Source organism: Calliopsis andreniformis, chromosome 3 (genome assembly GCF_051401765.1).
Source record: "Calliopsis andreniformis isolate RMS-2024a chromosome 3, iyCalAndr_principal, whole genome shotgun sequence".
In the NCBI taxonomy this organism is placed as follows: Eukaryota; Metazoa; Arthropoda; class Insecta; order Hymenoptera; family Andrenidae; genus Calliopsis; species Calliopsis andreniformis.
The window spans coordinates 28829138-28850346 of NC_135064.1; the positions used below are offsets into that span (position 1 = coordinate 28829138).

Below are 21209 nucleotides of genomic sequence, written 5' to 3' on the forward strand. Positions count from 1 at the left end.
GGCAAGTGTGAAATAAGAAGGTAGCAGACAACCGGAATACACCTCGTTATTACGAGTAATTTTTCTTCCTCGCGGATCCTCTGTATTTTCCGTAGATTTTCCTACAGACTTGCTTTCTTGCAGACCAAATAATTTAGTCACAACCGTAATGAATTCAGAAGCACCGTTTTAACGTCACGTTACCACAGATTACGTAAACACGGCATTTTCGGCGATCTTTTTCTATGGAAAAGCAGTCCGCGAAACACATGTGGCCAACGCTGGCTCCTGGCCTTTACGCGAGCGGCTACAAAGCTTCCGGTTTAATCGATTCTACTATCGCGCCAGTAGCTGGCACCACTTTGTTTCCTTGCCCATACGTACCCGGGCAATTTAAAACCCGTTCATTCAACTTTTACCTCAAACTTTCAAATATCATGTGTTTAATATCTTATTTTATTTTATGCATGATCATTAAATAATAAGACCCTCAAATAAACAAATAACAATTTATTTCTTTGTACAGAATATATTACAATTTATTGGTATGTAACGGAGTATTCATTTTACACAAGTTTTACGATTTTCTGAATATTTCATACACATTCAATAGGTAGAGATTCGTTTTTCTTTCATGCATAATTACCTTCTCTCTAGTTTCAATTTATTCTGGGTCTAAATATCCTAATTAAGGGCAGTAAAAATTGTAAAGTTTCTAAAAAAGGGAGCTGTATGTATATAAATTCGTTCAATCGTGCCACGAAGAGACACGTTAAATAATTTTATTTCAAAAAATAGTAATTTTATATAAATTGCTTTCCATCATTTCTAACCAATTTTCCTTGGAGGTACATACATCAACTAACTTGCGAAGGATATTTCTTCATATATCGTTCAAATGCTTCAGTTATAGTGGCTCTGGAAGCAATGATTCAATCGAGAAAAATTAAACATAAATTATTGATGTAACTAATTGTAAAGGAAATAGAATTTGTTATTTACCTGAACACTTTTTGATGAAGAAGATACGCAGTCACGTGTCCCGCATCAATATATCGAATTTCAACACCCGGCCAAATTTTTTCTAAGCTCATGCAGCCTTCGCGTGGCACGTACGCATCGTCTCTTGCGCAAACAGCGATAATAAGTTCAGTATCAACAGGTACTTCGAAGTTTTTTAAATGTGTACACTCATCCATTATTCCGCACATAAATTGCAATGCCTCTCGTTCGCGCCACTTGTAATCCGAAAATAATGGATGCCTCGGAACTGGTAATAAACAAATGCCTATTGCCAAAGTAATAGACGTAGTGATCATGCTCGTAGAAAACCATGCTTTTAACTCATTTGGATTTGATCATGCCGATACAAAGAATAAAACTGAATAAACAGATATTTAGTAAGAACTTACTGCTTAGAAATACGTCTAAAGCTATTGTTAGTTTATTATTCAATGCGTCTTTTTAAGTACAAATTATTTTGAAGAAAAACGGAACACAACATGTTATTCAAGCATAAGACGAATTAGCAGTTTTTAGAGATTTTTCACAACAATCGAGTTTAAAATATATAAAAATAAATAAATACCAGAGCTACAACAATGCCTACAGCTAATTGTATTTAATAAAGTATAAATGACTGTACCTGTTTATGACGTACTTGCCTTTGAGCGCGTTTGAATCTTTTAGTTTAAATCTGCTAGAAATAAGATTTAGAGGAAACATTTTTGCTGCTGCTTTCTCTTCAGCAACTTGTTTCTTTAGATTCTCTTTGTTTTGCGAATCACAATAACTATTTAATTTTTTATCTATCACAGCTTGGGTGGTGGCAGTTGTCTGCATTTTATTGTCGATATCTTCAGACTTTTCTTTTAATTCGTTAACTCGTTTCATACTAGCAGGATAATGTTGAGCAAAATGTTGACCAGCTAAAAACGCATCCTATAATTAAATAGATGTCAAATTTTGTTCTGTATCTGTTATTATTCAAAATTTATTATGACACAAAGATTCACTTACTTCTTCGCCGATAATTCTAACCATTTTGGCAAGATCATTTTGATAAAGTTCATTTGCAAAGTACTGATTTTCTAGGAGTGTCCAATTGATAGAAGCGCTCATTACCCCCTGAGTAAATACTGGTGATGCAGTTGACCATGACAAGCAAGGAACTAATGGTATTGGCTTTGGCCAATTAGTTGCTGCCAAAGAAGCCATCTGTAAAGACATATGCAACTAAATAACTTAATTAAGTTATAAGTTTTTAATAATGTTAGATATTCATCTAAAAATACAAACGTGACCACCCATTGATAATCCAGTCAATCCTAAGGGTCCAAATCCTTGTTGTTCACACCAGTTAAGTAGAACAATTGACTCCATTATTAAGCAACCTCCCATAATGAAAATGTCGCACACATTATGCAAGCTAGAACGTCTATCAAATATTGTAACATTAACATAAGTAGGAAAGTATTTAAAAGCTTAACAGGGTCTTCACTGTTACAAACCTTCTGATTATAGGTTCTTACATTTGACTCTGTGGTTTTCTCAAGCCATAAAATGGATTTTCGACTAATAAAGATGCAATTCCAGATTCTTTGATCAAAGGCTTAGCAATTAAATTTCTTCTTCGCCAGAAAAACTAGTAACACATGAATACATGGTTTGCTAATATAGGAACTAATTAACAGATTTAATGCAAAGTCCTCGGTGCCTATTAACATTTGTCTAAATGAAAATTAAATCAACATACATGATCTCCAGTACCAGCAAGATGCAAACATACAGGTTTAATTTTATGAGAAACCCATTTACGTGGTAGAACCAGTTGGAAATGCGCATTTATTGTCTCTGCTGGCATTATTCCAGGAAGATGTTTATGAAAGGGGCTTTCGAAATTTCCTTCTATAATATGGCAGTCTGACCACTCTTCATCCTATATATAAAGAAGGGCATAAATATATACCCACAGTTTATTTTAAAGTAATTTTAACATGCTTACATTATACCTTAGTTATGTTGATTGGGTAATCACGGGGTATAAGGTTATAACACGTTTCTCTGTTGGCAATAACTTTTCTAAATTCAAAGATCCTAAAATTAACAAAATAATTTATTATTTTACAAAACATAAGTTTGAAATAAATACATATATTATTTTATCAATCCAATTATAATAATTTTGAAATTATAAAAGAGTTATGTCATGGTTCGCTTTTTTAGGTTTATAGATGTAGTTGAATTTGTAAAATAAATCATGTACATGTAAATAATTAAAAACAACTTTAAGATGTTGACATATGAGAATTTTTCTATTTGTAATGTACAAATTATATGAGAAACATCAGTAGCAAGTAGAACAGTTTAATACTGTGATACTTGTATTAGTTAATTAGTTAATACGAAAATTGCCAAAATCCTAAAATTAAAACACGTACAATCGTGTTTTCAAATTATTTTGGAGAGAAAAAGAATGATTGAAAGTATAGCTAGAAAAACATTTCTGGGCATGCATAGTAATCTACATGGAGTCTAATCTTAACACGTAAGTCGTATAAATCTTAAAGATATTCTGGAAAGGAGAAAAAAAATCTGCAAATTCCTTTCTCTATTCGATAAGGTTAGAACTATAGTTTCTTACCTTTTTAAATTTTGGGGACTACCCCATCCCTTCGTAAAGAATTTAGTTAGAAGGATGCTTCTGTAAACGGCGTCTAAACGACTGGGTGGCATCGCAAAGATGTGGAAATAAATTTGAACTGATTTCAGATATCGTTCAATCAGTTGATTGTGGAATTTTACGCGGGATTCAAAAATATTCGTTTATTCAGGTACTCGTTCTCTCGATCCGTAAGAATTTGAATGTTTCTCATAGGAATACTCATGTCGTAATTTTTTTAAAATGTTACTAATAAGGTGGACATTGTTATTGGACTGATCGCAAAGTTTTACCACTGGAGACGTGGAGACAAGATATCGTGTATTTTTAATCAGGCGATTGGTACAACCAGATCGGGTGACGTTTTGCGAGTATATCGCACACGAACGTCTCTTTGTCGCATCTTTAGCCGTGTACAAATACAATCGTAATTTCAATCACTGGATTCTCTAAATATATGTCAGTTATCCACGAAATGGTGATGTGCACTTTAATTAGACGTTGCTTGTCTCTTTCAAATTGATGCTCGCTAGAATATACCACTGATTATAAATATTTCTAGATTTCCTCAATTTTTCATTCGTGAACGTAGCATGCATAGATAGCGTAGATGTGTTGTAACGACATTTCCTCAAGGTATCGCTAGAGGGCTACGAATAATACACTATTCTCGAAAGCATTCAGCAATAACAAATTCCTTAATTTAGAAATTAATAGGAAAACTAGAATGACTATCAAAGCTTGCTCAACCTTTTCTATGAACTTAAATTTTAAGATAAATACACGTTCCAATGTCTTGTAATCTAATGTCATAGACTACGCGTAAAGGTAGAGTTATAACCTTATGAAATTTTATCGACTGAGTAGACTGCTGTATCCATAGATCTGAAGAAAGATGCATTGCGCTGCAGCGGAGTTGGAAAAAGAGATGAAAGGAATATCGAACATCAAACTCTGACTTTCGCTCAACTTGTGCAGAAAAAATGTGCACTCTAGAACTAGAGAGTAGAGGTATAGTGTGGCTTGTATGTAGCTCATGTGGCTTGACTGGGCTTGGCCAGTTTAGCAATATAAATTGTCTTATAACAAGCATTATTTAACATTATGTTTTAGTAAGATTTCACCAAGTATGAAATCTAAATTCTATTCATGTCCTCAAGCTGAGGACCTAAAGTGAGGAACTACTAAGTTATTATTAAACAAATTTTCCGAGAATTTGAATTCTCATTGCCTAAGCTGTCCAGGGCTAGACCACGTAGGAAACCCAGGGCCATTCGAACTCGCTGCCGCCGACTAGGAGACTGGTGCAGCGCGAGGTGTGACTAGATTCGTGTACCTTCTCAATTAGAAGTGGGCCGACCAATGAATTAAATTCGCGCGATTAAACGAACGAAAAATAATTTGTAAAAAATTCATATTTTTTATGCAATAATCACCGCAGTGGCAATTTCTAGTACACTTTACCTACATTTTTCGCAAAATCTAATCGTTTATTATAGTTTTAACGTTATTAATAAAAATATGAACAATATTTTTGGCAAGCAAATATTACGTTGTTTAAATATATATTTCACAACTTGTTAGTGGATAAAATTGGCAAAGAGAAATGTCCGATCTAGATGAATGTGATGGAAATATCGACTAATCAGACACGTACGTAGTAAACACGATCAATGTTCCAAAGTGTAACGCGAGGGATCATTAATTATTCGACATTGCAGCTACAGTCTCGGGCCGCGCTCGACTGCAATTAGCCCGGGGTCTTAATTATAAATTAAAACCAGCCCACGATTCTTAGCGTGGAAATGTTAATTCGTGCAATCGTTCACGGTGTTATGCACGAGAGAAAAAGGGCAGAATTCGAGTCTCCGTTTTTACTCCAACAATCCTCTTCCGAGAACAAAAGTTTAGTTATTACCGGAAATCCGCAAAGGAAAAAGTAGTCGCGAATGAACAAATCCAGCCAGTTTAGTCTATGGAAGATCTATTAGTTTAATCGACAATAGTCGGAGTGGAGATGGAGAAACGACGCGAGGGCAGAGATCAGTTGATCACTATGTAGTAGATGTAATAGGGTATAATGGGACCATATAATACGATGCGATGGGTGTAGGCGAGACGTTATTTATGTATGGGAAACATTTGATCGACGAGAATCGCCGATTCAACAGCTGCAACATTTTCTATGAGTAGCCTTTTGGTAAGAAATCAGTTTTTAAAGAAAAATTGGTAGGGATTTTTCAACAATGTTCGTATCGCACAATAACATAGACAATATAAAATGTTAAAGAATGTTCTTGTATAAGTTTCAGGAATAACAGTATCTTGTTACTTGTTAAAAGAAAGTTGTGAAACGTCGTTAAATATCAGAAAAGCGGGACAAGCAATGAGAAATTTTGGAAGTTCGATCGATGGAATATCTTTAGATAAGGATTGTTGATATGTACATATGTATGTGGTAAGGAATCGTGTGGGACGCCGGCTGTCGCGTGGTCAGATTGCAAGCACCTGTCCTACAGAGAATATCCACCATTGGATAGTGAACGACGAAGATGGTCTGGCAGAAGGTTTGTCAGCTGCTACCGCAGCTGAGGTAACTGATCGTTTCAAGAGGAGATCGCCATACACATACAGATTGATAATTCTCTTTTCGATCCGTGGGCCGTGCGCGTTTTTGTCTTGAATTTCTCGGATGGACTGGTTAGTGGTCCAGAGATTTTTCGATCTGATGATATTTAGTTGCAGCGCATAGTTTTCCTAGATTATATTTCACGGTTAAGCAACGCGATGGGTCGAGTAAACGCATTTAACGAATCAGAAAATATTCGACAAGCGTGCTTCACCTACGAGACTCGCCAACAGAGAATGAGTTTTTCGTTTTGCTCTTGGATCGCAGAATTATCTACGTAATGCTAGGGAATTTTAATTGTTTCTCTTGTTGCAAATGCATCACATGTTAATAAATGAAGAAATTGAGAATATGAGGGGTAAATTTCCTTCCTTCGCGAGGTACTTACTTTTTTCTTCATTTAGACTTTATTGGGTTTCTTTATCTAAGTAGATATTTAATACAGACATAGATGATTAACTATTTCATCATTTTCTTATTCTCTATCATTTATTAGATATTACTTTTTATTAGAAATATTTTCAAACCGCGTCCAACATTTAGAAAAATTGTTTCTAACATATGACTCGCACAACGTTACGTGCACAATATAAATTCATGGCGCGTGTCAGTGTCAAGTTTCCGAAACACCTTCCAAAAAATTCAGGATTTTTTGCAAAGTTGCAGAGCACACAGGTTGATTTTGAATATCGAGTTTCTCACTCGATGGATCGAAAACTTACAAATTCAGCTTAAATGACACTTATTTTATAAAGTGAATGCTAGTTTTGTTACGCTTCGTTTGAAAGGAATGAAAAAGCAAAATAGACACTGTAAGCAATGTTCAAAGTGGAAAATATTTCTCTTAAAAAAGAATATGGTACAAATATTTAAACAGAAAAGAAATTACTTTAAATCTTACAAATATGTTTTACTAATTTAATGGTATGTTTGATATTTCAAACATGTAATGTTAGTGTGATTTTACATGACAGTATAGAAATTAATTAACATTGTTTTGTTTCGCCCTTCTACTCCTTAGATGAAATAAGGTAGGTGTATGCGAGACATTTGGAAATGGTATTGAATGGATAGATATTTAGAAAAATTCTATATTCTATATTAACAAGATTGTGTAGACTAAGCGATTGATACGTAAATCAAAATGGTTACACGAGTCAGTGACCATCGTTAAAATTCTAACATCCCCTTCTGGTGAACGAGAGAAGTTGATCTCTGATCGTGAGGCGGGTGGTGGGAGCCAGCCACGTGACCGAGCGCGTGTTCAACAATAACAGCTGCACTCCTGCTGTTCCCTCAATTCAGGTTCAGTCTCCGTCGAAGCAACATCTTCGCTACGTGAAAGATTTCGGAGAAAGTCGTACACTCTTAGTCTTAGACTAACCTATTCCCGACTCAGTTGTTAGTAGTTTGTGTAAAACGTTTGATTTGTTCGTTTAATAATTGATCGACGTGTGAATAAAAGAATTAGATTTCGGAGAAACTCTCCGATTTCGTTCGAAAACGAAAAAGGAAGGTTGATCTGGTTGGTGATCGATGTGCACCATCAAGATATCGCGTGGGATGCTGTAAGGTGAAGCAATAACAATCGGTCGCAGCTTCGTCTAGAGAAGACACAGAGAAAAGGAAGACGAGAGAAGGATGCTTTCTGGACGAGAATTAATCGTCCTCGCGTTTGGCGCGTGCTTGTTCGCTGCTCTTCTCGAGGTATGTATTTTCTTTCACTCTTTGGTAGACTTTTCGGGTCTCTTCCTTTTTTCAATTTTTCAATTATGAAAGAGAACGAAACTTGGATGGTAGAATTTCTGAAAGTTATTTTTCTAAAACTTGTAACATAGGAAGTAATACCTACTACATATTTATAGTAGGACTTCTTAATAAAAACTTATACATATCGGATGATATTTGAGGATCTACGGAAACATTTAGTTGAGAATTACGAAAACGGAGACGAATGCAAAGCTGTTCAGTAGAATTGAAAGATTTATGGCGAAGGGTGAAATCCTCTAATTGTCTGTTTGAATCGGTTGGGAATGGTTATAAAGGTGGCGTGGATTCATGGTAACATTGTCTGCAGACAGCGAGATGCGATTTGCACGTATGAAGCAGGATGAATTGCGTAAGGAACACGACTCTAGTGATCTTGAACCTCTTTACAATTATATCGAATAGTCGCGGCGTGTCACATCATTTTGATAAATATGTACATATTGAAAATAGTTTCTGCAATCTACCTATGCAATTACGTCTACGCAAGAATGAAAGAAATGTCGCGAAGAAAGAACAAGAGAAGATAAAGACAGGGAAAGGGAAGAAGAGAGGAGAGGAGAAAAAAAAGAAAATGCGCGTTTGCGCAATGATCGGAGGATATCTGATAGACAGATTTCCGTGGTTACTTTGCGAGCTTTCGTCCAACTCCATTTACACGTGTACACATAAGTATGTGTATAGGTAATTACAGTCGCGATGCGGCAGCAATCATCGACGATAGATACAATCGGTTCCCATAGTGGCTGCGTGCGATGGCTGGTGGAACGACAGTTGGAAGGTGGAAAAAGGGAACGCAGAGAGAATAAAGAACGGGCAGGAAGGGAACCCTTTATTTCGCCTTCGTGTGCACATGCATATATGCATTAGGATTCAGGGCGAAAGGTCGATGTACATACAACGAAGAGATAACGCGCGGTAGGATGAGAACAGGGGAAATGCGAGGGGAGGAAATTAACGAAAGCTCGTGAAACAGTGGTAAAGAGACTATTAGGGTGGAAATGGGGACGAAACGGGCTAGAGAAAAAAGTAAACTGAGTGGAACGACAACAAGTTGCAAGGGGAAGGAGGAACAGAAGGAGACACGCACAAACGGAATAGAAGATTAAGCGAAATAGAGAGCGAGAGATCAAAGGATGATGTTCTGGGTGTAAACAGAATGCAAAAACAACGGAACTGAAAGGATTTAAATTACTCCATTTTAACTCCACTTTGATTTCATGCGTTGATTTCTTGAACCAATGCACTGCTAGCGAAAAATAGCTATTATTTATTTTTTAAGAAATTCTTTTTCGTTTATGACGCGTTTACTTCAACTTTTTTAGAACGTTTGCGTTTCATTTGAAATGAAAAGAAACCTGTGAGTGAATGTCGATATCTTTTTTCCCACAAGTTCTTTGCAATGTTTGATGCTATCGGAGAAATACGATACCGCCTCTTCATGATCAATTCTCCCGATTTAAAGCCGTGAAATCTCAATAGGCAATATTCTGCAGACTATGACTGACATATTATATTTTGATGCAATTTTTCTAGATACACTTTTCGAACTAAATATTTATGGCAAATATGTAAGCAAACATTGCTTTACGAATTATTCCTTGAAAGTAAAGTCAAGTTAGCTTGGTAGTTTGCTTCCAAGGATAAAGCCGAAGAAAACTAAACGAAAGTGTAGAATAAATACTGAATGAAATCAGAATAAGAAATTAGAAGGAGGACAGACAAAAGTGGAGGTGGAACTGCTAAGAGGGAATTCTGAAAAAGAAGCAACTGAGTTGAAAGGGCAAGAAGTCGGAGAGAGTAGCGTGGTTGAAAAGTCTGTGGATGCGCGCGGTAAGGAGCCGTGGGAGCTGACAAAAGGCTGGCCTGAGAAAGCTCGTTTCCTCCGTGTTACGCTTTTCTATCTATGTATACGTATCCCTGTTCTCGCGTGTGCTAACAAAGTGCGAAATACTGTCACTGTCCACTTGAACGCGAGGCAGCAGTTCTTTCTAATACGGCTTTCAATAAAAAGCCTTTTAAACTGTCGCGATATCACGGTGCAGTTTAAGCGAACGACACTTATTTTTCTTCGAATTCCAAATTCGATTCAACTTATTATCAAATGTTTCGTTCGAAATGTAGAAATCACGTTCTATATAACGCGAAAATATAAATTTATGTATCAGAGAATACTCGATATTTTTCAGCAATTAAAGAATAGAAAAAACTTCAAGTTTGAGAATTTGAAAAGAAATGTAGCATATCTTGAATGTGATGAAGGCTAGATGCAGAAGAACACGAGACAAGGGTAAAGCATGCCTCTGCGTGATGCGTATTTTTGCGTTTCTCAATGCAATTCGCTTTGTAACATCGTGTCGCGGCACACGCCGATAAATAGGTCACCTTTCACGAGAATGTTTCTTGAACGGATTTCGCGGACCCATTGAATATTTAGCAACTTCATCGAGTAGGTTTGTGCACGAGTATATGCATAAAGCGCGTCATGCTAGCGTCGAAATTGTTGAGCATAAAAGAGCGAAAAATCGATTATCCGTGGAAAAGCGGGCAGAATTTAAAAGCTATGTGCATAAAAGGGCACGCTTTTGCTGCTGATCAGTCATGTTTCTCGAGTGCGCGTAAGAACGAAAGCAGGTACTAGTCTCCAAAGAAATCTTAATACTCTGAAGGTTGGTAGAATTTCAGCAACATGCTCGCAAAAAAATGTTTCCTATGAACAAGGTGCGAAACAATTTTGAAGTAAGATGTTACATGGGGATTGGAAGTTGGATTCAATGAAATATAGTTCCTATTTACGGCTGAAGCGAGCTATATTCGTTTTATCGAAATATGCAAACTACTCCCAAAACTAAAAGATTTCGAAACATTCAAGACATTCGAAATCGTCCTTACATTCCCCTTTATTTTCTGAATCGTGGCTAAATAGGTGATCCTAAAATTTGGGGAACAAGACGATAACGACGACAAGTAAACGCGAGAATTTGCTTAACTAGTGAATAAGGCGACTTAGGGTGTTCGTAACTCGTTCATTTCGGCCGGTTCGTTAGGGAACGCAGTACGCTGAAACGATTTGCAAAAGTGTCTTTAAAATGTAAAGCGTCGTAAAGCGGTAAAGCATTGAGTGTCGGTGGGTTAGGTTCTTCTGCGCTGCCTTTTTTCCTTCGTGAACGTAAAACATGAAAAGCTGTACATGTGTTCTCGAAATAACGAACTCGGATTTTCACTTTACGGCCTGGCCATTTCTGCGCTCTGGGTCTGAGCTGAGGGCCCGGAGGGCCTCGAGGGGCCGCAAAAGGGAGTGGAGGAGCGAGTACGTCCGATAGGGAGGCGGATCGAGGAACAATGGGGTGGTAGCGAGCAAAGATAATTATCAGAATGTTGATGGTGCAGCTGCATCGATTCGTTTCACCCTTGAGGTGAACGGGCCTTCCTGCTACAACCGGGGCCAGACGACTCCTGGCCCTTCTGTCGGTGTCGAGTCAGTTCAAAACTATGGGGAAAAGTTCAGTGTGCCGTAACACCGTACTCTATTCGGCGTTTCGTTGACCATTCTAACTGCATGAAAACACCTTCCATGTTCAGTTTCCTTCCGAACACGTGCGCGAACGTGCAACCCTTTGAGCAAGACCGATGCACAAATGCAGTAGGGTGAGACTAAATAGTAAGTACCTTGGGACTGCCGTAATCTTATCAGAATTCCTATTTTGAACTTGCTTCCTTCCTTATATCTACGATATCGATAACATTCAGAATTCCGAAACGCATTCAAACGAAATATATTCTAGAAGGAAAAATTGGATCATCTGGCTGTTGAAGAAAATGTATCGTTTCGAATTTATTATAGGGTTGAGTACAGTATAGACGAAATATGTACATCTTTTGTGAGTTTGTAGATACATGTTGTTTGTAACTCACAGGAAGGAGGAGACAAAAGGTCGGATGACGAGTTCACTGCTGCACGCGCCGCTGCATAAACACAGTGGGGTGTAGACAGTAATTTAGCCGAAAGCGAAAATATATCGAAGCAACAGGGTATACTGTACAATAACTGAACTTCAACTCTATCAAATAGAAATATTTTATACCATATTATGGATAATGTAGAAAAAGCAACAGAAATAACGAATAAAAGATAAGTATTAAATATTTAATGAGTGCTAATGAATGTTAATTGCAAATCGAAAATTCATACTATTTAAATAAAGTGTCAAGAAGCACATGCAATGTACGCCTATAGATATCGCATTTATCAACGAAGACTTACGATTTATTGGCGCGATAGCAGCATATCCATGTTGAAAGAAAGCGAGGGTGGGGGCATAAAAAACCCGGCAATTACTACTTCCGTTTTGTCTGCTCTGTCGGAAGTCCTATTCATACTCGTCACTGTAGGCGTTGTTACTTCCGTCATAGTTACATTACGGATCTGCGAATGCTTATAAATCAATTTCTCTCTCTAGTTTTTTTCTATTTTTTTATGTAACGATGAACGGGGAACCCCGTCTATTAAATCTTGTTTCGACAATGGAAAAAAGGGAGCGAAAGGAACGAGATATTTGATTAACTCAGTGGAACTCGTATTCCTTACAGACGCACCGTAAATTCCAAGGATTCACCAGATTCACGTTTCATCGTCTGCAACAAATGTAGATGCTTCAACGCAGAGGATGCAGTCTGTAGCTATACGCTGAAAAAACAATCGGAAATTGTTAAAGTCCACTTTCAACCACCTCATTTCCTCTACTCGTCGATATTCTCCTCCATCCGAGGAGATCTAATTTCCTTGATTTCCGTAGAGATCCTTTCGTCATCGATTGAACTTAGGGATCCCTTGTTCAAGGCCTTTCATTTAAAAAGTAGGCATTGAAGATGCTCACAGACAGTAATCCAGGTGGAATCATTTTTATTCGAGAAAAAGAAGATTACGAAGATGAAGAAGAAGAAGAAGAAGAAGAAGAAGAAGAAGAAGAAGAAGAAGAAGAAGAAGACGAAATTGGTGAAACGATTGTACACTGTCAAAATAATGTATTTGTGTTAATCGCTTTCTGTCTGTGAGGTGCATGACCGAGTTACCACATTGAGTTTCGTCGTCGTAAAGAGATATCGAAATAAAGAAGCGCAACCACAAGTGGTCTTGTTGCAGTCAACTGACTCCCAGACTGCTAACGACCTTTTAGTTGTTACTTATGATGAATCGGCCAGACAATTTGTCCCTGAGGGACGACGACGGGCAGATCCGCTATTATTAACCCTTTTCACCGGGCTCGATACACCCGCAAATTGACGGGGTGCATCCTTACGTGAGGTACGTGGCTCGTATTACGCCACCGATAAGATGACACTTTCTTGCTTATACGCGTGCATGTCGCCCGTTTTAACCTACCACGTACCGATCACGTACTTGTACGTGTTCTATCTAACTCCATTCCACCATGCATAATACCTCTTTTTCATGGAAATTAACAAGTTTCTACTTTGAAGTTGCAATAATGAGGCTACACTATTCTTATGAGAAATGGAGGTGGAAACGATGCTCTAGCTTTTTATTAAAATTCCAATGAAACGTCTATGGTATGAGAGAATAAGGCTATTGTAACTGATGCTAAAACGACAAATAAAAGACAAAGGTTGAAAGAATTCGTTCACCAGAATCGAGTACATACCATTGAATAAAGTTAAAATCACATTGCAAAGACAGAATCGAGCGTGGTTCGTTAGTGAAGAGAAAACGAAGAGGACGAAAGGGAAGAAAAAGATGGTCAGAGTTTGAGGAACGGAGACCGGTGCAACGATGCACGCACCTGATACTTGGGTGGGTGACCGTTGGCGCGTGCCAGCAGCCGGCTGCTGTCAGCTGCGACCAAATTACGTTGCTGGACCTGATGTTACTTTTTATTATACATAAATGTATATTCATTTTAATTACGTCCTCGAAGAAGGAAAATTCTCGCGATAAACGATTATAGATATTAGACATATGCTCATCTTCCAGAACCTTTTCTTCTCGTGTAAGAAGTATCTATGTATATTAAAATGTAGCAGGAAATGAAGCAAGGTTTGTAACAAGAAATCCTAATTTGCATCTTGATCGCGTGTGTTTTATGTTGTAAGTACTTTGATCATGGTTCGATACACGACAAAAGAAAGGCACAAGGTGTTTCTCTTGCAGTCAGGTGGCTTTATCCTTTGCCACCTGTTCCTCGATATTCCACACAGTAAATGTACAAGAAAATGGCCTCGAGCTCTGCCGTGTCATTTGAGACGATATTGCCAGTGTTAGACGACGATTCGGAATGTTAATTCAATTTCATCTTCTAACCATGCGTGTCTTTTTCCTAAAACTCTTAATTAGATGAAGGTGGTCAAATTCACTTTCGAGATTCAACATTAAAGAATACGAGATTTTTAACTTGCTATTTTAACTTGCTTTTTTACTTGCTACTATTAAAAGAAAATTCTGAAATAGAGTTTATCCATAGAGATCCTGTTTGTATAAAAGAAAAATTGAATTGAAAAATTCGCATTACCGCGAAACGAGACAGCCTCTAACCAAGCACATCTGCCTCTGTTCCAGGTGAACGAAGCCAGGCCTCGCATCAGGCATCAGAAGGGCGGCGGCAGTCACTGTAGCAGATGCAGTCCAGGTTGGGGCGTGGTGAATCGGTGCATTCGTGGTCGCGATACCGAGTGTGGAAAATGCTTGTCGGGGACCTACAGCCCCCATCACAGCATTCAGCCCTGCTGGATCTGCTCCCGATGTGGGCCAGGTCTCTACGAAGCGCACCCGTGCACCTCCAAGACCGATACCGTCTGTGATTCCTGTCACAGACCAGCTCTGGACAATCCCGACTATCATAGGAAGTGTAAGGGAAAAACGAACCTCTTCCTCGCCCCGGAAGACGCACAGGAAACCGGTGAAGAGAGCGTTCTAGTCAACGATCCCGATGGCCAGGATCAGCTCGTCGATGGAAAGGAAGTCCTTCGGCAGGACGCGGCGGCTGCGATTGTCACCGAGGAATTTCAATCTCTACCTCAGAGGCTATAAGTTGAACCTTCTTCGTCTGGATAATCCTTTCTTTCCTCGACAACCCTCTGCCCTCGGATTCTGGAACAGTGATCTCGTTGCAAAGCGGCGCAGAATATTCGAGGAATTGAAAAGCGTTGCTGAAAAAGAATTGATAGAAATAGAACTCTCCTAGAATTGGGTACTTACGTACCTACTTCTTAATTCTGGTGCTCGTCCTGTTATGTAACTCTCTAAAACTACTACTTTAAGTATCGATGAAATCGGTGTTCCACGTCCTTCGGTTCTCGGTTGCTAGTCAATTAGGCGCTAAGTAATCTATAAGGTGTAATATAGGTACGCATAGGTAATATCAACGCGTTCAAACAATGTTATTTCGTTGGATCGTTATCGCTGTAATCTATGTGCGCGAAAAATGCTACGTACTTATGTAAGTACCTATATCTTATGATTAATACGAATGCGTAAATTCTCGAGTAAGTACTTACATAGTCATACCCTATTCAGGTACCTATCTACTATTATATGTACTATTATATGGATAATTTTATTTAATATTTAGTTTCGTAAGAGTTTCCTCTTTGAAAAATACAAAAAGTCATCAAAATTTCCATCAAAATTTCCATCAAATCTTTTATTTTAGTTTAAAAATCTCTTATATTATCTCGGAAGATTCAATTAGTTTTTCTGGGAAAATTAATATTTCGGTGACTATCACTTTCTAAACATTTTCAATCCATATTTCATATTCTCTCGAATGCAATTCGAGTTAGGTAGCGGTAACTATAGTTTATAAGTATGATCTCTGTATGATATATGCATTTCAGTTTATCCTAAGCACGTTTATCTGCGTCCAACGATCTCGTCAGAGGTCTCTGGAGTTCTAAACGAAATATGTAAATATACTTCTGTAAATATAAAAACGATAACAAGCACGTTCTGCTTGAAGAAAATATTTTGATTCAGTATTTAATATTTATGGTGCAAATAAAAGGTCGATGTTTCTGTTTTTCTTTTTCTACACCATGCCGGTCATGCACGACATATTCAACAATGGCAATTTAAGTCATCCATATTTCTTGTGGTTCGTGCAATTTTGTCCTTGAATATTCCGCATGGACTCGAAAAAAACCTAAAAACGATTTTGCGTAACAGATATGAACGTGCAAACGTCGATCACGGATATGTCACCAAAGTAACAACGACTTCTATCTATGTTCTATTCGTTTTATTTATGTACGTCATCGTCCATTCCGTTGACGGATATAACCACAACGTACGCCCACTAAAGACACAATAAAGATACAGATATAATAATCTAAGTTCTCTTTATTACACCTCTCCCCTTGTTACGTCCACCCCGGATAACGAGATCGAAAGAGTTACGATTTTTCGATGCACATACACACACTACAATCTTGAATTACCTATTGTCGCGTCTTTTAGAAGTACATTCTTCTTATTTTTTTTCTTCATTGTTATATTTAAGTATTGCACGATTTGTCAAGTATTATCGGTACATGAAATATTATGCAAGTGCGCTACGATATAAATCGCTAGTATAATACTTTCAGAGAAAAATATAAATGAATACCATTTGGATGTACATACAATATATAGGCTACATATATGGGCGTAGGTCGATGATTGCTTCATTCTTTGAAGAAACATAGAAGAAAGTAAAAATGAAGACGGCGCGGCTGTTTCGTTAATAATAATTTTCATTCGATTCAATATTTCCACTGTTAGCATAACGCATTAAGTACAATTTTGATGAATGCGAAGACTCTATTATTCCACGACGAAGAAGAAAGAGCAAAGAGCTAAATACTTTTTCATTTTTCACAATTTGTGTATGTAAGTATATGTATGTAGACTTATTGTTAGGATCCTTAAAGCAGTTCCCCCACTCTGTTTTATGGCTCATAGGATGGCTTGCTGTTTTAGAGAGTGTTCTTACTCATGAAAAGCCAAGCGTGCGAGCCTGATCTAACGATCGTTTTCTTTGGCAAATATGAAAAAATGATGATGTATAAAACTTATACTATATAGATATATTCCTTGAAAACTTTCCGTATATTTGTATATTTCGTAGCTTATTTTAGTCAGTTGGTAGCAATTACAACGTTCGTATATGTATATCGCAGAAAATACGTCTAATCGAATCAAGCGACCTCGCAACCGCAACGAATTCGATCGATAACTAAGAATCGTTACATCGATGAATGTCGATGATATAATGCTCTATAAACAACCTGAAATAACGTCGTTATACTCTTATACCATAAAACCTATCTATATAAAAATAAGTCACTGTAAAACATGCTGTAATTAGATAAATATGATTAAAATGATCCTCGCATTCTGTTGATTCAACTGCCATTAGATACTCTCTGATAATTATGATATCTCAGCTATACGTATTCTCTAGTTTTCTAAGGAACTTTAGGAATACATACAAAATGTCCATTCTTTTGGCTCTAGAAGTTTAGTTTTAAAAAATTAAAGTGACTCTACCATCTTTCGTTTCACCACCATGAAGTGTAATTTTCAAAATCGTGCTGTATGTATATGTATATGTATATACATATATACATATATACATATACATAATATTCATAATAATGAGAAGCATTCCTTTGCAGAATTTCTTCATCAAACGTGACATACTTACACGTTTTTTTAAATGAGAAACGAATATACATACGTACGTTCATCGATTTCTATTTGTTATCATTGAACAGTTATTAAGAATCGAGTTGCACCATTTAAAAATTCAAAAATGAGTAATCGACTGAAGCTTAGCAATGCAGAAAGGACAGTGTCATACGAATACGCGTTTCAGGACATTCTTGAAGTTAGACATCGTGCGTGTTTACACCGCTGCAACTTTCTGTTATTGAAACGCCCGACACTGTCATAAACAATTGATGTAAGTATTGTATATGCATATGTACAATATATGTGTTATGCATGTACTTTTGTAAGATTGTGACTAGAATTTAGAGATAAAAAATCGTGTACTGGGGCAAACTTTGTTTTTCTTTCGAGTACTTACTTTCAACAATCGCGGTTTACGTATTATAAAAATAACTAAAAGCAAAGAATGTATGCTAATTTTGTTTCTATGAGTATACGATATTTGTGAAATTCTTTTCGAGTATCTTTTGTAACGTTTGTCGAAGCAGTGTAATCGTACTCTAATAAATGAATTATGAACACAATAAGTCACGAAACATTTCCGTGTAAATTCACACCACTCTTTACACAATCGCATACTTTATTCATTGGTAGGTATACTGTGGACCCCATGGAATATTCGTACTTTCAAATTTAAAAAGAAACTGTTGCGTACTTTTTGGCACGACACTCAAAACTTTCGAACGACTATGTTTTACGAGCCTACTGATTTCTTATACTACCAAATCTAAATGAGAATTTGAAAAAGATGTGTAACAGAAATTGCTGCGTAATCGTGCAGAGTTGGACACTGTTTATCAAATTCGTCATTTTAAACACTAATAATAAAATTACTATCTTTATTCTGCATAAGATAATATGTAAATGCCAGCTACTAAATTTGACTGTAGTAATATTCTTTTGTTCACAAAAGAATCACAAATAAATAAACAAAAAAGAAACAAAAAAGAAACAAAAACGAAAATAAATAAGAGATAGTAATAAATAAAATAATGTGATCTGTGGATATTATACAATATATCTTCATATTGAACGTTACTTGGAATGAAATAGTTTTCGTAATACAATTTATGACCAATGGTGACGTAGTCAATTTCATTTTTAACTTGATATTGGTGTTAATTATTATACATACATACATACATATGTACGTGTACATGTCTATGATGACTGCTTTGGACGTTGAAACGGTGTACAACTCTGTTCTAAATTTTTGACTGGGTTAAAATAGAAGAAATTGATCAAGTTAAAAATGTGAATCTCCCTTGTAGACTATAATATTTTTATCTATCAATCTTTTCTATTTCAACATTTGGTACCAGCCTATAGAATCATGTTATAGAATTCAGTCTCGATTACAACGATCAATCGTAAAAACCTCTATCAGAGTTCGCTTAGAATTGAGTTTCTTTATAAATTCCTACATTAAATCTACATATATATGTATATATACATATATATACTACATATATATATATGGGATATTGAAAAAGCAACAAAGAGAAGGAGAAGATTTCCTGAAATATTGAAATCTCTGTAGCATTGTAACGAGGAGCACGCTTTAATTTTACGTCACGATCGCTATTAGATCAGATATATGGCCACAACACAACACAATATGTAGTCTAACAATCGTGCATTGTCACACGTTTTCATTTTCGATAACTCGTATATCAATTATACATATATGTGTTATTATACGCGTGTGAACATGTATACAAAGTGTGACTCATATTCAAAATTGAAATTACAGATATTTCCATTGTTTTTTCCCGTATAATAGAAGCTTTAGGATCAACATTTGTTTTGTACTCCAACTGTTATTATACAGACAAAAACAACAAAGATACTTGCAACTAAACTTTTAGGCAAATCATTTTATACACCTGTATGTATATATACATATATACATTATTTATATAGGGTGCCTGAAAATGTTTTAATACAAATAATTTTGATAAATTGCTTTACATAAACATTTAAGGAATACTTTATCGACGGTTTAATAATAATATTGGAAAAATTTCACATTTATGTATTTATACGATCTTTTGTCTATATGTCTAACAATTGAACATGTCGAAAAACTACTAGTAGGAAAATAATCTGACACCTGTATGCTTGTATGTATGTATATATACATATGTACGAGTCATTAGAATGTAATAAAATGAAAAACATGATTCACGCTTACATAATGATAAATATGTACGCACATCACATGTGATAATAATAGAATTGTGAATCTCATTAGCTACTCTGAAACATAAATCATTTTAATAAATCCATGACTGGGGTAATTCATTGCATGTCACAGCTCGTGCTTAATTATACGGGTAGGAGTTGTATTTACAATATTTTGTATGGTTACTTTTTTTCGAGAATTAGGAATATCAAAATACATTCCGTTACATATGTACAGAAAATAAATGAAACTATCATATATGTATATATCTGTTAACCGAAAGAGATACTTGCAAATTTAATTGTTAAACGGAAAATATATTTTGAATTCTAGGTATGAAAAAATTGAGACTGTATAAAAGTATAATTGAAGAAAAAAAAATAGATTTTTTACGTTACATAATTAACATATGTACAAAACTTGTCATGTCTATTCATGTTCTTCATTCGCTTAAATTAGCATTGTCTTAAATTAGAAATATTTTTTGTGTAATATACAAAACGTTTTATTCACCTAAATAAAAGTAAAGAAAATATTTTATAATTGGAATTTAGTATACTTCTAATGTATCTCATTTTAAAAATTAAATATCATTGAAGATTAAAAAACTCCGCAATAAAATCACGATCTAAGGTAGTAGTCGAATTAAAGTTACAAAAGTATTTCTTCGTACACACTAAAAATTAAATAAGAAAAAATTATTTTTTTTTTTTTGTCATGTTATTTCACTCGTCGATGTCTAATAAAAAATACTTGTGCAACTTTAATGGAGAAATTGTTTTGAGAACACGTTATTTAGAATGCAAACGTTTTAAACTTATAAATAGTATAATATGTGTGAACGCGTAACATTAGATTTGTATCGCAGGATGCAAGTTGCTCAGTTTTTCTAAAAAATTTTAATCGGAAATACGTTAACACTCCTCATAACATATTCGATGTACAGATCTTTATAATCGTGCAAAAGTTTTGATTCATGCTAATCTAAATAATACTCTGTATACAATAAAAAAAAGTAGTAAAGAACTGATAGGATAGAATAAGGTAGAAGGTTCCCAATACACATGTATACTATACGAACATAAAAAAAATATACATCTCGTGTTCGTATGACAAAGAGATACAAATGAAACAGCAGGGAGAGATAATATTATAATCATAGATTCTCGTGCCTGCAAGTACTCGATTCTGTTTCTCGTGCAACGTTTCCTTATCAGCATATTTAATCAATGAATTTCTTATGTACAATTCAATTAGAGCTTTA

At 35.9% G+C, this 21209-nt stretch overlaps 2 protein-coding genes across 8 annotated transcripts; one reads left to right on the top strand and one right to left on the bottom strand.

Annotated features, from left to right (window-relative positions):
- Positions 1-474: 474 nt before the first annotated feature.
- Positions 475-4170, bottom strand: LOC143177550 (protein ABHD18). Of its 7 annotated transcripts, none has more exons than XM_076375531.1 (9): positions 3623-4170; positions 2991-3075; positions 2735-2917; positions 2511-2623; positions 2278-2416; positions 1999-2196; positions 1644-1920; positions 982-1249; positions 475-897 (listed from the first exon to the last, which is right to left on the bottom strand). In XM_076375531.1, the coding sequence occupies exons 1-9, from the start codon at positions 3712-3714 to the stop codon at positions 837-839; spliced, it is 1416 nt and encodes a 471-aa protein (XP_076231646.1). In that variant the 5' UTR covers positions 3715-4170; the 3' UTR covers positions 475-836. The 7 variants fall into 7 exon arrangements, with proteins under 7 accessions (XP_076231646.1, XP_076231645.1, XP_076231650.1 ...); XM_076375530.1 differs by having other exon boundaries at positions 982-1267; XM_076375535.1 differs by having other exon boundaries at positions 982-1267; positions 2984-3075; positions 3623-3659.
- Positions 4171-7398: 3228 nt separating this feature from the next.
- LOC143177471 (uncharacterized) lies at positions 7399-15216 on the top strand. The gene is made up of 2 exons (XM_076375389.1): positions 7399-7976; positions 14611-15216. Exons 1-2 carry the CDS (start codon positions 7911-7913, stop codon positions 15079-15081), a joined length of 537 nt encoding a protein of 178 aa, XP_076231504.1. The 5' UTR covers positions 7399-7910; the 3' UTR covers positions 15082-15216.
- Positions 15217-21209: the final 5993 nt, after the last annotated feature.